This window comes from Corapipo altera, unplaced genomic scaffold (assembly GCF_003945725.1).
Source record: "Corapipo altera isolate COAL_440 unplaced genomic scaffold, ASM394572v1 61281, whole genome shotgun sequence".
NCBI lineage: Eukaryota > Metazoa > Chordata > Aves > Passeriformes > Pipridae > Corapipo > Corapipo altera.
In genome coordinates, this window is record NW_020884921.1 from 1,050,312 (window position 1) to 1,068,171 (window position 17,860).

At 33.9% G+C, this 17,860-nt stretch overlaps 1 protein-coding gene across 2 annotated transcripts in view; it reads left to right on the forward strand.

The window, feature by feature from the left end:
- FBXL17 (F-box and leucine rich repeat protein 17) overlaps nt 1–17,860 on the forward strand; it is a 289,489-nt gene that overhangs the window by 83,374 nt on the left and 188,255 nt on the right. For both annotated transcript variants that reach the window (XM_027656846.1, XM_027656845.1), the window contains exons 6-7: nt 6,637–6,744; nt 14,931–15,061. In XM_027656846.1, the coding sequence (XP_027512647.1) occupies nt 6,637–6,744; nt 14,931–15,061 (239 nt within the window). The remainder of the gene's footprint in view (nt 1–6,636; nt 6,745–14,930; nt 15,062–17,860) is intronic.

The following is a 17,860-nucleotide window of genomic DNA, read 5'->3' on the forward strand; positions in this document are numbered from 1 at the left end:
TTCACCTTTATAATACAGGCTCAGTATTTCACATTTACATTTCAAGAGATACATTTCAAGAAACAGGTTTCTGAAATAAAAAAGTTGATCTTAAAATACTGTAGAATTTTCATTTTCTTTGTAAAAAGTCACTTATGTTGGTTGATTAATTCATCCCTTTCAGTTAATTATGAAACACATTTTACAGGCATTGGTAAGCAGCAGTGTTTTGTTGTATGAAAGACTGCACATTTGTTTTGTATAAAGATTTTTTTATAATGAAAAGAAACCATTCAAAGTGTTTAAACCAAGATTGTGAAAAAATTGAAGATCTAACCAAAACTTTAAAACTGTATATTAAAAAGTGGGGAGATAATTTCCTTTTCAGTTAGAATGTTTCCTTCAAAGGCGAAGGAATAGAAATATTTATATTTTTCTTTTGGTTGCTCATAGAAATTATTAGTACTACTGCACATTAAAGCTGGCAGTTGTTGAATTTCCGTTCTGATTAATCAAATGGTTACACTAACTGAATGTGAAGAAATATATTGTTTGTCCAATGGCATTTAGTTGAGATGAGCTTTGCCTTGCACTGTTCACTAATGAAATTTGGGCGTCCTTAGAACTTAATATGATGACAGATTATCCGTGCCTTATTTTTGTCAGTCTTCTGTAATTGCAATATGGGGTCATGAATTAAATGCATCTTTGCCAATAATAATTATTTTGTCACAGCTTTATGACAAATATAATTTAAGTTGATGCTTGTGGAAAGTAAGCAATGTATCACTCCTATTGAATAGGAAAAGTCTGTTCCAGTTAAAGTTTGAAATTAATCTTTTAAACATAAACTTAATTTTTCACCTTTTCTGCCTTTTGTTTTCTGGGGGAGGTAGAGCAAAAGAGTCCTGTATTTATATATAAGCAATCTTTATTTGAGTGTGTTTGTAAGATATGTTTGTACTGAATTCCCAAGTAATTTAAAATCAGTTGGTTTTGTATTCCTGGTCAATCTAATAATACAATATATTCCTAATAAATTATATTATTAGAATAAGATTAGGAACAGATGCTAATGAGTGGCCTTGGTGTGTTTGATGGAACCTTAGGTTTAAATCTGTAAGTAAATACTTCGAGTATTGCAGACTCTTTTGGAAATTAATTTAAAAATGAAATTGAATTTGTGTTTGAATCTGAATATAGTTAAATTGTAATACAATTTGCTCACAATTTTTTACTCATTGGACTAGGAAGGTATGTTTTTAAGTATATATCTAGTTTAATAGTGTAAAATGTAATAGTATTCTAATCTAATATTGTGATCTTTGTTTGACCCTCTGTTAAGAAGTAATTTTAAAAGTGTTGGTCAAAAGAGAGACAATGTCATCTTTCCCTGTGTGGCAGAGGGATCATCTGATCATTTTATTATAGGGGTAGCAAGGCAAATTTTAAGCTAAGCAGGGAAAACCTGTGTAAGCACACACCCGTAGTCAAGCATTTTCATTAAAAATTATTACTATGATTTTTAAAAAATTCTTATTCAATGATATTTAATGTTTTTGCTGCTGATAGAACAGTGGTAGCCTGCCTGCCTTGTTCTATAGTAGATAGATATTTCTGTATATGAACAATCTTGACTCCATGTTTCGTTTTTTGTATTAAATCCTCATGAATTTAGTTTCAGAAGTCTTGCTAAAAAGCAGTCAAATGAAAACTGCCTGAGTTTAGCCTAACTGCACTTTATGGGAGGCTATGGCATGCAAGAATTCCATGGAACACAGGTGAGGGAAAATGCACATTGAGTATGTGATGCATTAAACACATGTTGGAGAGTGTAGCCATGTGCTTCATGCAAGGGCAGATTTCTGAGTGGGCCTTAATCTGCAGTAGATTATAAAGCACAGGTGGGGCAAGAAATTCTAGGACTGAATTAGCAGATGAGCTTTCTGTAAACATACCTCTTTTCAAACATAAAACTGAATTTCAGTAAGCCCTCCCCAGCTCTTCCCTTCTTCCTGTGCTGCCCAAAAAAAGATTTGCTTAAGCTGGTGTCTGACCAAGACAGATAAAGATTTATGGAGTAAGAACTGGAAGAAAAGGGGTTTCTTCTACCCTTAGTGTTGACTTCAGCGGTGAATAATTGCATGTTACATTCATGGCAGACTGACTCTCTACTTATATGAGGACATACTTTATTCTAGCAGAATGTATTGTTCTGAGGAATATTTTACATGTTTTTCGAACTTTATGTATATTGCATGGAAAAATTGCATATTAAGATCTACTTAAAGTGCAGTGCACTTGTTCAAATTAGAGAACACGGTATTCATTCTGTGCCAGTTGCTATTTATATTACTATCTCTTTTTCAGCTATTTCTGTTTGAGCTTCTGTGACTTTTTATTAATTGTGAGGCTTTTTAATTGGAATTTGTATTGTTGTGCTTGTATTGTTGTACCTCAGACTTTCTTCTTGAATTATCGTCTCTGCTTTTTCCTTTTTTTGCACTTTCATTTACTGAATAGAATGTAAAATAAACTAATACTTATAGAATCTAATTCAGAGGAGACAAAATATTGAATTCCTGTAAAACAACGCAGAATTGGAATTCATATATAATAGGCTGCAATAGATGAAAATTATTAAACCATATCTCACTTATCATAGATCTTTTTGGTAGGAGCAAAATCTGTGCCATTAGTTCCAGACCAATGTATTTCCCATTCACAATGCTTTAGTGCATAACTTATAAATCTATCCTCATCATCCTGCATTACTTTTTCAAAGCAAGACTAACATGAAGCAAGACAGGATGAATGAAAGTCAATGAAGGTCAACTAGACAATCCAATTACTAAAGATTCTTGGAAGAACAGTACTGGGATGTGTAAAAGAATTGTGTGTGAGTTTCTGTGTCTTTGTTGACCAAGGGTCATTTCTGTAGAACTGCAGTATATTTTCTGTGGTAATCTGGCTACAGATTATGCTAGTCTAATTTACTTGTACAGTACACCAGGATACAGTTGTTTAAAAATTTGTTAGTTTGCAGAAGCCATATTTATAATATGTTTAATGCACCTGTTCTATCTTCTGAGTAGTGAAGAAGAAAATGTAACATACAGTTACATACTGCATTATACGAGGAAGTATTAAGATGCATAATCATTATGCACATCACTGCTAATTTTCCATGCATTTTTTTTGTCAGTCACTTATTTTTCTTTAATTCTGCAGAATAGACCATCTCTTGAGTGTGTCAAACACTTTCATACAATAAGAGGGATACGGTTTCTGGCTCCTACTGATGGTAGGAATAGTGACCTGGCTTGCACGTTTGAGTTTAAATAGGAAAGTTCAAGTCTGTGTGTAAACCATCTGTACTAGACAATGCAGATGATGAAACAGGAAACAGTCTAGTTAAGCAGAAAAATAGTTGTTTTCAGTCTTAAAAACTTTCTTGAGTTTGAAGTTAAACTTTGTTGCTTCTGGTTCACCGAATCACAGAATCAATTAGGTTGGAAAAGACCTCTGAAATCACAGAGTCCAATCTTTGACCAAACATAGCCATGCTGTCAACTAGACAGTGGCATCAACTACCACACCAGTAGTAAATACCTTCAGGGACAGTGACTCCACCACTCCAGAGTTGGTGACTCCACCACTCCCCTGGGCAGCCCATTCCAATATCTAATCACCCTTTCAGGTCTGGCAGAAACTTTCCTAATTTTTTTCTCCTTGATACAAATAGATCATATGGGAAAAAAAAGAGATGCTTCTGCATGCAAACTTTGTATTGTTATGTTTTTGATCCTTATATAAATAAGGACAGGTAGGATTCAGTTATCCATCTTCAGTTAGTCTAACTGAAGACTAGACAATTTTACTAGACTATAATGCTGCACTTACATTTATAAATAAATTCCAAATGACTGCATGTTCTTACTTTCCCCAATCTCTGCAAAAAGAAGAACAGAAAGACCTAATATAAATTTTAGTTTTTAACCGTCATTTGGATTACAGGTGTTTTGATTTGATATTTCTGTCCATAGTGTCTCATATTTGTCTTATGAGAAGCCATTGTAGTGAAATAGCAAGTGTGTGTGTGTGTATATGTGTATATTTATAGAAATATATATACATATATTCCTTTCAAACTACTACAGTTACAGGAGAATGGAGTCATGTTAAAAGTGGCTAACCAAGCAGACTATCAAGTGGCCTTCATTACAGGCTGGCTGGCTGGGAATCATGTGATTAAAAAATCAATTGCTATAGATGACATAGGGTCCAAAAAAGAAGTGACGTATTCCTAGATACTGGTATAGTAAAGAATGCTGACAGGAGGTTACAATGTTGATTGAGAAAATTTCTACAGTGTTTCCCAGTAAAAGGTGAAGTCAGCTTCTGCAGGTAGTGGAGTTTTGTTGTCTGACAGCAGTGGACACGATCTGTTAGTGAACTGGGCTTAAAGACAACAACACTGCTATTTTGTTCATAAGTCAAGATTTAAGAACAAATTGTTGTTTTCAGTAGCAAAATGAGTGTTTAAAGTGGTGATTTCTACTACAGTAATTTTAAAGCATATTTAGGTAATGTCACACTGCTTTTGCTTGGAAAATCGTGGGGCTTGCATGGCTTACAGAGGTAATGAAGGATCTTTTGTCTAATTAAATAGATAGTGCATACCTAACAAGCACTGAAAAGGTTCACTGATAATCTGTAAACTATTTAATATGTATTGTCATAATCTACTGTTACTAATTTTTATCAAAATTATTTTTCCACAGATTTTGTTTAGAGTACAGAAAATTCCATAGTATGAAAAGAAGATATTTTAAGACATACTTATTTTATTATTTGCATTCTAAATGTTATTTTTTCAATGTCTTTATGCACCTGAATGTTAGCTATAAGTAAGAAATTGTTTGTATGTAAAAGTTGGAAGCTCTCTAATGAATTTGTTGTATTAGACATTTGTAGTATTGATTTTTCATTGCTACATTTTCTTGCTAGCTAGGGCAAACCTCTCTGCAACAGAGAATCTCACTTTAATCTTCTGTAGAGAGTGTAGGTTAAGATTGTAACAGAGTCCTTCTCTTAGATCATTAGCTGAATCGGAGGGTTTAGTTTATCTTCTAGAGAGGAGATAAACTTTCTTTTCAACCTAGTTTGGTTCTGAGAGCATGCTAAATAGTGCAAATCTGTAAGTCTTCGACTTGTTATAGTATTTGTCAAAGGCTTTTGGCAATCAGTATCTTAAAAGACCTAAATAGTTTGTGTGGCTGTCCTCAGTTAAGAGGAATGTGCAAAACCAAAAATGAATGATTGTGTTAGATAAAATCAAAGAAATTTTGAAATACTCTGGTTTGTTTTTGTTCAAGTAGGCAGACCTGGACACGGGGCTGTGCAGATACCACATAATCAGTACCCAATTTGTGATTGAATCTATTTAGCTGACCCCTAACCCCTTCATTTTGACCTGTTCTCATTTTAGTTGGATTCTAAATACACAGTCCTTGAAGGCTTGTGCTTTATTTGGCAGATGTGCCACAATGAGAATCTTTACTCAGTGAGAAGTTTTTGCTCTGAGAAAACTGCACTAGGTCTATAACAATATTCAGTAAGCCCAAACCAATACAGCTCTGATGTGGTGTTTTATCTATAAACCCATATCTCCAGGCCGCCTTTTCAAAATTTGTTTTGCCAGAGTCCTCACCAAGGTCAACAGATGCTGCCAGTCAAGTGGCTTGTTGGGCCAGTTGGTACTGTGGCTAATTGTGATCCACAGATCAGCAGGAATAATGTTCCTCTGTGTATTCACCTGAGGCTCAGTTTTGGACTAGGTATTTCTAAACTTGTTTTGCTTTTTGGTTAAGGTGTCTTAAGTGTAACCATGCCAATATTACATTCTTCACAAAATTCACAATATGTTGTCCTTTTGAATATTTAGGCTACTTACGAAGCACTACATTTATACAATGGATTGTGGTTTATATTTAATTTATATTATTAAATTTCACAGACAGTTATAAATAACAAGTAGTTGTATAAATAAACAAAATCTCAATAATAAACTGGGTAACATCTCCATTCACCTGATAACTTGCAAAGTGGTATATTACTGTGAGTTTACCAAGCCTGATGTGAGAAACAGATGTAATATTACCTTTAAGTTAAAATCATCAATCGCTTAATTTTAGCAAAAATGCTAAAAAAAAAGGAATGTAAACTTAAGATAGCACACAATTCAAGTTCTTCATAGTCAATGATGGGTATAGCATGAGTGTAAGGATGGCAGTAACAAATTCATTAGTATTTTCATATTTGTATGTAATTTATGAGAATAGTGGATAGAATGGTCCCTTGGGTTGTTTGCACTTAAACAGGATGACAGTAAGACTTGACTTTGAGGCCATCCAACTTCTCTTGTCTTGTGCTTCTTTTCCCACTCTGCCAAAAATCTTTCTTTGTGATTTTCATGCACATATATCCATGCCTATGCATATACAATACTTTCTCTAAAACGCTTGACATAAATAAGAGCAGTGGTAATAATAATAAAAGTATTAATGAGCAGCTTGCAATTAGAAATTGCTTAAACTGTGTAAAGTATGTTCTTATATCACCTATTTAACTGTTACCTGTTTGTCTTTTCTGCAGGTGACAGATCAGTCAGTGAAAGCTTTTGCTGAACATTGTCCAGAGCTGCAGTATGTTGGTTTCATGGGTTGCTCTGTTACATCGAAAGGAGTCATTCACCTTACCAATGTGAGTATCATAACTACTTTTAGGTAGTCATTAGTGTGTTTGACTGTAGCCAAGTCATAGGTATCAGTCAGGATAAGTTTATATGTATGATTTATAACATTGACATGGATAGAAACATGACACACTAAATGAACTTTGAATTATTTGAACAGTCACATTCAGATTTCACTGTGTAAAAACACTGTATCAAAAATATAATCGAAGTGTTATACATTTTCTCAGAAGTAACAATGTTGTTAGGTCAAACATCTTTAAAATGCCTAATTACAACAGATTCCATTGCAAACAAAACAGAATTCCATAATCAAAGTGCAAAATTCTAATTGCAAGAGATTTGGACAGACCCCTTACTGCAACAGTGTGCATACATTGTATGTATATATTCATCTTCATATTTTAACATAGATAGTTTGACATATACACATAAGACGAATTATGTCTGGGAGAGCTAACATGAGTGAATCTGCAGAAAATAACGGAACTGTTCAGTAAAATGGATGCCTTGGATGAGGTGGACAAACACCATATTAATTAAAATTTGTAAGTGAAAGTAAATTTAGGGATCATGCAAACATAAAAATGGTTAAAGAGATCTTGAGGTACCAAGTAGAGAATATATTAAATGAAAAACAGAATATGCCTGAAGAAAATAAAGGTTTTTTGATGCAGCTGTGCAGCTGTCCTGTTGTTATACAGAAGCATTCAACATGTCTGTAAAATACTTTTATCATTTTAGGGCTGCTTAGTAGCTGAAGATAAGAATAATTGAAAACATTTTGGAACATATACAAAAAAAATAAAGCAGAGAAATTAATTTGCATGGTAAAGTTATAGGACCTCAAAGGACACCACTGGGAAAGGACTCTGTGGACTGAAGTGATGTGTAAAAGGGGTATATATTAGTGGGAGAAAGAAATTATGCTATTATTCTCATGTCATATGAAAACTATCTCTGTATAACTATAGATTATATTTATATATACAGCATAAATATAAGGTTTATGCTATATTATATTTCTTAGAAATATAATTTAACATAAAACAGGGTGTGTAGTCCAAGCCTTTATTGGAAATTTCCACACAGATCACTTTTCAGCTACATGCTTTGGTTGCTGGATTATTCTGGCCTAGATTTATTGAGTATTTAATAGATGTCTGATCTTTCAACAAAGTGACTTTATAATCCCATTTATTAGATAAAAGTAAAGATCTTTATTTTTCTTATTAACATGTATTTTTCCTTTTCTTATGTTTAATAATAATAAAGTATTAGAAATCCTGATTTACGTGGGAATGACACTTTTGAATGTAGTCCTTTAGTAAATATTTAGGAGGTCGGTTATACTCTTGGAATTTAATTACTTTGTAAGTAATTGGTGCACACTGGGACTTGAGATGTGGGGATTCCAGTTTCCTTCCCTCAAGCTGTATCTGTACAACTTTCTGTAGACTATGAATTCTGCAAAGACAGTGATGTGATAACACTGAAAGTTAGAGACTGTTTAATCTGGAGAAGAAAAGACTCAAGAGTGCCTTCTCACAATCTTTCTACACTTAAAAGGGACTTATAATAAAGATGAGGACAGGCTTTTTAGTAGGGCCTGTAGGAAACAGTAACATGATCTTTAACTGCTGCATCTGTCTTTTCCAGAATTTATCTGTTGATGACATCATTTTTTGTTCTAACCATCAAGTATTTCATGTGGTTAGCTTTGTGTTGAGTACTTAACTTATACTTCGTAACTGTTCAGTAATAATTCCAGTCCCATGTTCCTAGACAGTGTGGAATCTGTTCTTTGTTCTGTATGGCCTGCAAGTGTGTCCCGTAAGGCTATGCAGAGCCAGTTCCTTTCTGTCCTGCTTCCTGTGTGCAAGCTGGAGATAACAGCAATGGCCTCGCTTGTGAAATTGCTTTGAGGCTGATGCATGTATAAAAATCAAGTGGTTTATTATGAGTGTATTTTCCCCCCAGTAATGTTAGCTGTCTTTAAAAATACTAGCACTTGAAAATTCTAAATTACAGTGCTGCATTGCAGAGCTTTTTTAATAGCTAATTGTAGGGAATGGTAGTGAAAATATTGTATATTTTAGAAAAAGAAGAAACATTCAGGGTTTAGTTTCATTATTTTTCTACTGAACACAATGACAGTCCAAAAAATTTGCTTTTTGAGCAAGACCATGTCACCACATCGGTTCCTTTTTTTCTAGAATTTGCTATTAGATACAAGAAATGCACCCAAAAGAAATAATAATTACTGGGTAAGATGAGAGGCACTTGCATGTGCATACACAGGAAGAAAGGGGAAGGAGGAGTGTGTGCATGTATATATGCAGTTCACAGTTAGACTCACAGTTGAAACCAGTGGTTGGTTCTGATGACCTGAATGTTTCATTTGTCTTTGTAACTCTAATGTGTGAAACATTGTCACAGAAGATCTGAATGATTTGTACTATGACATCAGAAAAATTAGTGCAGCATTTGTCAACTTTATTTCTCTGAAGGAGGGAAAAACACGTACTGCATGTAGTGTTGTAGTTTGTCTTCTGTTTTCAGCACATCCCTACCAACTACTTTCTTGTTTTATCTTTTTCCTCACTTGTTTTATTGTTTGCTTAGCTTTCCCTGTATGATTTTTTTTTCTTGTTTACTCTCTTCCTTCCCTCCTCACATCCTTGTCTCTCAGGAGCATATTCCTGGTTAATTTTTACTTCACTTCTCCTTTAAGTGTGAAGAGCTGCACGAATGTGAAAAGTACCTCTGCATGTTATTAGGTGATTGTGTTGAAAACAGAACAACCAGATGGATAATTTTTATTCATTAACTGAGTGGGAATAAGAAATCTGTATTCTAACTAAAGAAGTGGTGATTTTTTATTTTATATCTCTGACCCCAAATCTGGTGGTATTTTCCTCCCCTGCTGTGGTAATTGCCTCTCAGCAGTTTAATTGTTGCACTTGTAATAGTATTTTAACAGCTGGCATCAGCAAACCTTGACATCTAGATATAATTTTATTACGAAGCCACTTCCTTGGCTTCTTCCTTTTGTTTCTGATATATATGCAAGAGTAATTGCTTTGTAGCAGTATAACTCTGTCTGTGCTTCTACACCATGTGCTTCTGACAGACTGTCTGGTAAAGTTTATTACAAACATCTAAGTGTGTATGAATCCTTGTACAGAATTTCAAGAGAAAAAATTCCTAACTTACTCTGCTAATCACCAATGCATGAAGACACTTTATCTAAGAACTATTTTTGGAGTAATGTGATCTTTAATCTTTCTTCATCTCATAGTTGTTACTTGAGAGTCATGTCTGATCCAACTTAGTGATACTTGTTTCTGAGCGGGTGGCCAATACGAAGTCAATCAAAATTCAAATTTATGGAGGAAATGCTTAGTGCTCATTCAGTGCACACGTTACCAGCTTGACAGATATATAATGATAATCTACGCATGACAGGACTGATTTTGCAATAGCCTTGTCTAAACTGGGGTACTGTATGGTCTCCTTCTAGTAATTGATTTGTTTTGACACAAAGTGTTCTGCTTTATGCTCCTTTTATGGTAATATTTCAGCATACCCTCTGATCTTAACATCATCAAGCTTTTACCTAGGGACATTATTACTGTTCTTTGTCTGGGTCAAGAGAAAACAGTTTTTTAGTCAGTTTGTTTAATGAACTGTATTTCATAAGATGGAATATGATTTATTTCAATCTGATTTTTTTTTTAGAAATACCTACACTTTTCAAAACAAACTTTCTGTTTTGTTTTTTGTAAGTGATGCAAATTAAACCTCAGTGATTATAACACAGGTTTTGATTGTGTATTTCTTACTTAAGCCGTGGGACCTCAATGTTGTGCAATACTTATGAAATTAAATTAAAATTTGCAGAACACTAAATCTATGGGAAAATAGTCTCCTCTGTAACAATTCAATCATTGTCCAGTTCTTTAAACCACGTATGATTACTTTTTCAGGATCACAGTATATCTCAATCTTATAGTTCAGTTACGGCAATTCTTCAGTGATGTGGCTTTTTAAAAAGTAGTTTATAGATTCTGTTGACACAATAATAAAAACTGGTTTACAGTTTGTTTTTGAATTGCTGTTTTTAATTTTCTCTCATCGTACATTTACTTTGGGGGGCTTGAGTCAGAGAGCAGTTTATGCCCTGAAGGCATGTATACACAGAAAGTGTCAAGAAAATTAAGGTTAATTAAAATTCCATTAATTGTTTAGTGGTGGCCTTGACAGTTTCAGGTTTCATTTGGACTTGGGTTTAAAGTTCTTTTCCAACCTAGATGATTCCATGATTTCATCCTATTCTATGATTTTTAAGGTAGCATATCTCTACAGGAATTCTGGAATCATGCAGGGGGGAAAAAAGTGAATACCCATTATATTAGTAATCCCCTAAACAGTAACAGCTAAAAATTCATAGGAGTTGAATACACCCACACTGAAAAATTACCTTTGATCACAATGGTAATAGTAATTTTCTATCATCTAAATCACGACACATATTTTAATATTATAAGTTCCAGTAGTCAAGATAGAAATCTTAGGAGTTCTGTAACATTCAAGCACACAAATAGTATGATAACTTCTGAATCTTTAAATATATCAATGGGCATAAAATTTAACTTAATCGAACCAACAAAAGTATTGAACGAAAAGGATTGTACTATATTTTAAAATATTTGAGATCCAGAAGTAAAGAGTAATATCTTTAAAATAGTATTTAACTTTACATTTGTATTTAAAATATATTAAAATTTAAAAGCTCTGTTTTTCAAACTTCATTGTCTAAAACCGTTTGGTGATTTAAGTGGTTCTTCTGCATCTGTCATTTCCAGTGGAGCAATTCACTCTCAGTACATTTTAACTGGCAGTCTCCTCACAGAGACTTTACCTACTGCTCTGTTAATTTCCTGTCAGTAGGACTGAGAGGAAGGAACCAGCTTGTATTCCCTTCCTATCTCATTCATGTACTTAGACTCCTTCAGTTTTAGACTCACACATTTTTAACAGAGTCAATAATCAGTAATTTCAGCAAGAATGTGTTTATATGCATCACACAAAATTAGTTTAGATGTTCTTGCTTTCTATTTTGTTATTTTTGTTTCATATTTTAAGCCCTCTCTACTATTTGCATGCTGTGTTTTATTGTCGCATTAAATATTGCTTGTTCAGTTAAAACATTTTGCCTCATGGAGCCGAGTTCAAAGTTTAAATTCTGCTCATGCTGAACATTCTTTGCAGAGCTATAAAAATAGGAGTTGAAGAAAAGTGTGAATACCTGTAGAAGAGTGGCCCTGAAAATGCTCAAGAAAATGGTGTTGCTGCATGAATAAAATTGGTTTTGATTAAAAAAAAAAAAGGAGAAACTTTATGCATCCTAGTGGCCTTAGGTTGAGTATTTAAGTCACAGAGTATCCTCTTTCTGTAGGAAAAAATTCTATGTAAAGGTGTGCTATTTTAATCTCAAGAATGCACTGAAGATTCAAACATCTGAACTGTCCAATTGTCTACTTCAGAGAAGTTTGATTTTTAATTTTTTCTGTTTAATATCATATGACTTTTAGCTGTGTTAGAGGTAAAATATAAAATTTATGTATTTTCTCTTGTAACTTTTTAATAATAGTAGTGATTGCAGCATTGTAGCATTAATCCCTTAAAATTACTTTTTTGATAAAGTATGGGAAATTTGTCATTAAGGTGTCTGTCTTTCATTTTAAATGAAGAATGGTTACATACACATTTATAACTATTCTCTCTGACTGGTAAGAAGATGTAGATACCCCTGACTTAAGTAGGCAAGAGGTATTCTTTTCACCTGTCATATTCAACTGATTCAAATTCATGTGATGAAGGGAATGTTTTCCAGGTCTTGAAAGTCATTCACACATATGAAATGCCAATAGGGGGTTGTATAGACCAAATTATACTTGTATATGCATCAATCTGAAGCAGTCTCTTCAGTCTCTTCAAAGACAGTAAGGTTTTCTGGATTGAGTATGTTGTGCCTGATGAAAAGAAAAATTAACCTACCAAGTAGGTCAGTTGCCAGGTTTAAAATAAAGGAGTGTGACAGTAAAAAAAGACAAGTGATGGTTGAGCTACTGTATATTGAATATAATGGTGGACTATTATTGGCATGAAGGAAAGAAGAAATGAGGGAATGATCGTTCTCCTGTGGTGGTAAAGGATAAAATCTACTTTGAAAACCCTGTTAATTTGGCCAATAGGAATTCAGTTTAGGTTTTGAGTCTACCCATGCAGTGCAAAAGTTTTTTTTTTCCCTGGAAATCACAAGTGCTGCATTCGTCATTGAATCATTGAGGCAGATAATACACTGGTACCTCCTATTTAATTTGAACCCGTGTTATTTAGGCACTTTTTAAAGAAGCACTGACCTCTCTCCTTGCATTGATTCTTTAATGTAAATTTGTGGGTTTTACTCTGTAAGTAATAATAATGACAAGAGAATCACCAGTATTGTCACCTGCTCGTAAGAATAGTCTTATGAAAAAAACATGTGAGAAGGTTTTCTACTTGTCTTTGAGTTCTCCTGGTAAATATTTATTTACTGTCATAGAACATGTTCATTATTGAGTTGTCCAGCAGGTGTATTTTCTATGTCATAGACATAGGCCACATTATTGCCAACATAGTCTAAAGGCTGAAATACCTAATATGAACAGTGGTAAGAGCGTGAGGAAAACTAGAGTTGCTGTAAGCTTCACCTTCTTGTAATTTATGCAGGAAAAAATGACAGATTGGTTGTGAGCCTTTTTTGGGCATATAGAAGGTCAGGCCTTTAAAGTTCGTGCTGGAGCAGCATATATGAAATGCAGAGAGGCATAGCTTGTAACAAGTGTGTATTTTATAAACACAGTATCAAACACTATGTGCTCTACTCCCTAACAGGCAAACAAGATTTTCAGAATTTCAATGGGAATACAGCAAGCACCTCCACAGTATACCTGTGGTAGCATCCTAATGATAGAAATATTATTGTCCTACTTTCTGTAGAAATGCCCTGCAGACTCAAAGGTCAGAGTCCTTAATTTTATGCTTGTTCTGCAGAATTTTTGGAAACGGTATGTAGTTTATCTTCAACTTTAGTTTGGAGAATATTAAAAACTTCTGGAACAAAACGGCAAGATATCAGTTCCCATAGAAGGCTACCTACAAGTCCTCTCTTTTTCCTTTTCCTTTTTTCTCCCCCCAGCCTTCCACCTGCCCCAAATACATTGACTTAATAATTAGCTACTGAAGTGGACCAATTATATGATCTCAGTTGTATGCCTTTACCTAATCAAATCCTTACTGACTTAAATCATTGATGAGGATTATTTTTTCTCTCTCACAGGGAAGGTAAATTTAATTAAACTGTCAATATTGCTTAATGCAATTATTTTTCCAGAGTATAAGAGAGATTATTTCAGACAACTTGAAAAGCAAACAGCACTTGGAGGTTATTATGACTAAACTGATACTGCAGAAATCTGTAAAAATTTTCCTCTTCGCACCCATAGCTCATGAAAGTAGTAAGAGGGTTTCCTTTTGAAGGACATTAGAAAGATTTACAGTAGTAATAAATCAGATTAATCAGTGCATAAATCTTAATCACATTGTGCTGTCACTCCGAACTTTTGTTGTTCAGAATATCCAAGCTATTATTGATAACTGTGCAGGTGAGGCTACAGTATAAATACTGGATTTTCATGGGAGTTTGTAATATTTACTTAGTTTGAAAGCCTTATACTCTGGGGTCATTGATATCATGCATTTGAATCTAAGCACAAATATGCTGTTCCCTTCCTTCCATGCCTTGCTTTTCTTACAGTTCAATGGGTTGATATTTTACCTTGGTATCTTACGCTCCATATATGTAAGAAGAGGAAGGCCTAGGCCCTTATTGTAGGTGTATTGGACCATGAGAAAGAGTTTCTGGATTTCATGTAGTAACTTAGTACCTGAATTCCAAGATTGCTAAAGTTTGATTCTCTGAATACTTCTGATATGTTCGCTTTGTGTGAAAAATATAGTAATCATATCTTTCTTGGCTAGCTTGCACGTATTGGGCTTGATTCCCAGAAGTTTGGCAGTTTTTTACAATGGTTATTTATGTCAGTGAATTTCAGGTTGTTTATTTCTGTCATATTTGTCTCCACAGCTGAGAAATCTGTCAAACTTGGACCTGCGTCATATCACAGAACTGGACAATGAAACGGTGATGGAAATAGTAAAAAGATGCAAAAACCTTAATTCTCTCAATCTGTGTCTGAACTGGATCATTAATGACAGGTAACATCAGTATAGTATCCAAAACCAGTATAATGCAAATTTGACTAGTTGTTTTGTTTTAGAATAATTCCTGATGGCTTGGGGGTTGGAGGAGGTCAATTAAAGCAAGCAGTGTTTTCTTAGTGCTTGTTCTTACTTGTTTGTGGTAAATTGTTTAGATATGTGGTTTACAGTGTTTGCCTATTTCTGTGGTGGAGAAAAGTTTAGTCGTGATTGGATGGCAGCACTAATCTTTTTCATGTAGATTTCAGGAGAATGTGCTCTGTGCCATGTGTGATTGAAATGTTTAGTTGCTATTATGACTAGAATTAAGCAGATTGATAGGCACACAAACAATGAAAGGTGTTTGACTGCATAAATAAAAATAACTGCTTGTGAGTTAAATACTGAAATTCCTATATTTTTAAAAAACCACGAGGTCTTGAGGTTTTTTTGCAAAGAGCTCCAGAATGAGACTGGAAGAATAACTGGATTAGTACCTTGGTCTTTTTCTTTTGACCAGAATACCTCCTGTCCTGCTGTATTCTGCTCTTCTGATCAACTAATTTATTTTAACATTAAGTAAATGCACACAGATGTTGTACAGTTCAGATGAAAAATGAAAAATACTGAGAACTTTAAAAATGAACATTTTCCTTTAAAATGAGAACATTGAGCAAAGCCAGTACCTGAGAGTGCACAAATTGGTTTATTATAATTGGTACTTTAAACAAATGGAAAGAGACACTTTTAACAGAGAGAGGTTCTAAAACAGTTTCATATAAACCAGAATAATGTATTCTAGCAATTGTACTTCTTTCCCATGACTGCTTTCAAGGTTTTCATAAGTCTTCGAGGATGTACTGAAGTATGGATGAGCTCAGACTTTGGTGAAACTGTAGTGTTGTATAAGTGCTAAAATGGCAGTGTGTTGAATAGGAAGTATCACTAAACTTTTACCTAAACTCTCTTAGCCTTTAAGACAGTTTTTGTGGTTTTGTCAGTTTAGGTCAGACCTTTAATGTAATGTCACTGATTTTGAAGCATTTCCTGGTCTCCGATCATTCTGTCAGTAGGGCCCCATTTTCGTATGTAGAATAAGGATACTGTAGTGGAAAATTTCAGGATAAGCTGGAAAAAATAATAATAATAAAAATGCAAATTTAAAAGACAAGCTGTTTTCAGGATTTAATTAAAGTACTTAGAAATATATACCTGTCTGCATTAATGTTTTGAATATGGCAATTTGCTAAGTGTGATCCAAACTGCTGTCAAACTGTTCTTGAAAATACTTTACTAGGATTACTAGAATAATAAGTATATATTTTAATTCTGTTCATATTACTGTAAAACTTTTTCCGAGTATGAATTCTAAATATAAGAATTATGAAGCTTAGCAAGAAAAGGAAACCCTTTCCAGCAATGACAGATAACCTGCTTCTGTGTGTGACTTTTAGATTGTTGACTTTAGCTTTAGCTTTTTCTATCTTATGTTTATTTCTGATCATACTTGTCAGTCCTTTTTTCAACAATTTAAGTTTGGCTATTTGAAGGAGCTTCTAGCTAAAAGCAAACAGTTTAGAAAATAATGCATAAACAGTAAATTGACAGTTCAGATTTTTTCTCTGTTTTACAAGTGGCATGAAACTCCAGATACTAGTCTTAACTGAATAAAGCAGTTTTCTCTGCTCCTCCTGAATGCTCAATTAAAAATTGCTGAAAATTATGTAAAGGGAACATGATGCAACCACAGGGGTCTATTGAAGTAAACACCAGTTCAGCAGAATATTTTGAGCATATTCACTTTGAGAATATGAGTGATCCTTCAGAAGTTCACAGGACTGTTCAAGTGCTTATCTTGGGTGAAATGCAAGTTAATTTTAACTAAGAAAATGAATTTATTAATTATTTAGGATAAACTTTTTTTTTTTTTAATTTGATGCTATTTGGTGGCTCCAAGTCAGAGGAGATTCTGCATCTTGATTATTGAGGAAACCTTTTGTTTGTCATTGCTTCCAATACATGTGGGATAGTAGCAGTCTAATGTTTTTCCTGACTATTGGATTTAAAATAGAAATCACCACCTTCCCCCCACCCCCATTATCAAGCACGTTCACTTGTGAGATCCAGCTACATAGGACTTGTATTGGAGATCTTCCCAAACTTAATAGGATGCTTTTTTGTTCACTCTGTAAGACTAGATGGGGCTTCTTTTAAGCCTTGGAAAACTGTTTTTCTCCGTTTCTTTGTGCAGAATACCAAGGGTGAAAGAAAACTAAAAAGTTTCAAAATACCAATATAACTTAAAGATGCATTTGTAAAGTGTTTCTTAAAGGCAGTTGATTATTGGTTGGTTTTACAGCAGAAGTCACTAGTTTTAAAACTTTATTTTAGATTTCATTATTATTATGTCTAGAAATCCATTAAAATTCTTTCCATAAGCAATACTGTGACCTTGGAACACTTACAACCCTCTCTTGCCTGTGACATGGTGTTAGAGCTAATGCTGTGATCATTACATTTCTTCTTAAATAACTGACACTTTCAGAGTGTAAGATCTCTGCATAGTAGCCACTTGCTAAGATTTTTGGTGCTGTGGTTCTTTTGCACATGCAGGAGTTAATGAGAACTCTTATTTCTCTTTTGATAAAAGCTCTTTTTTTGTTTTGGAAGTATACATCTAAAAAGCTTACGTGTGGCAGTAAAAAATAATTTATTTTTACCTTAGGCAAAAAATATGTTCAGTATGTTCAGTTGAGATACTCTTGACATTAGTTTTAAAATGAAAGAAAAAGAGGTCACTTGTAATAATTTGTATAA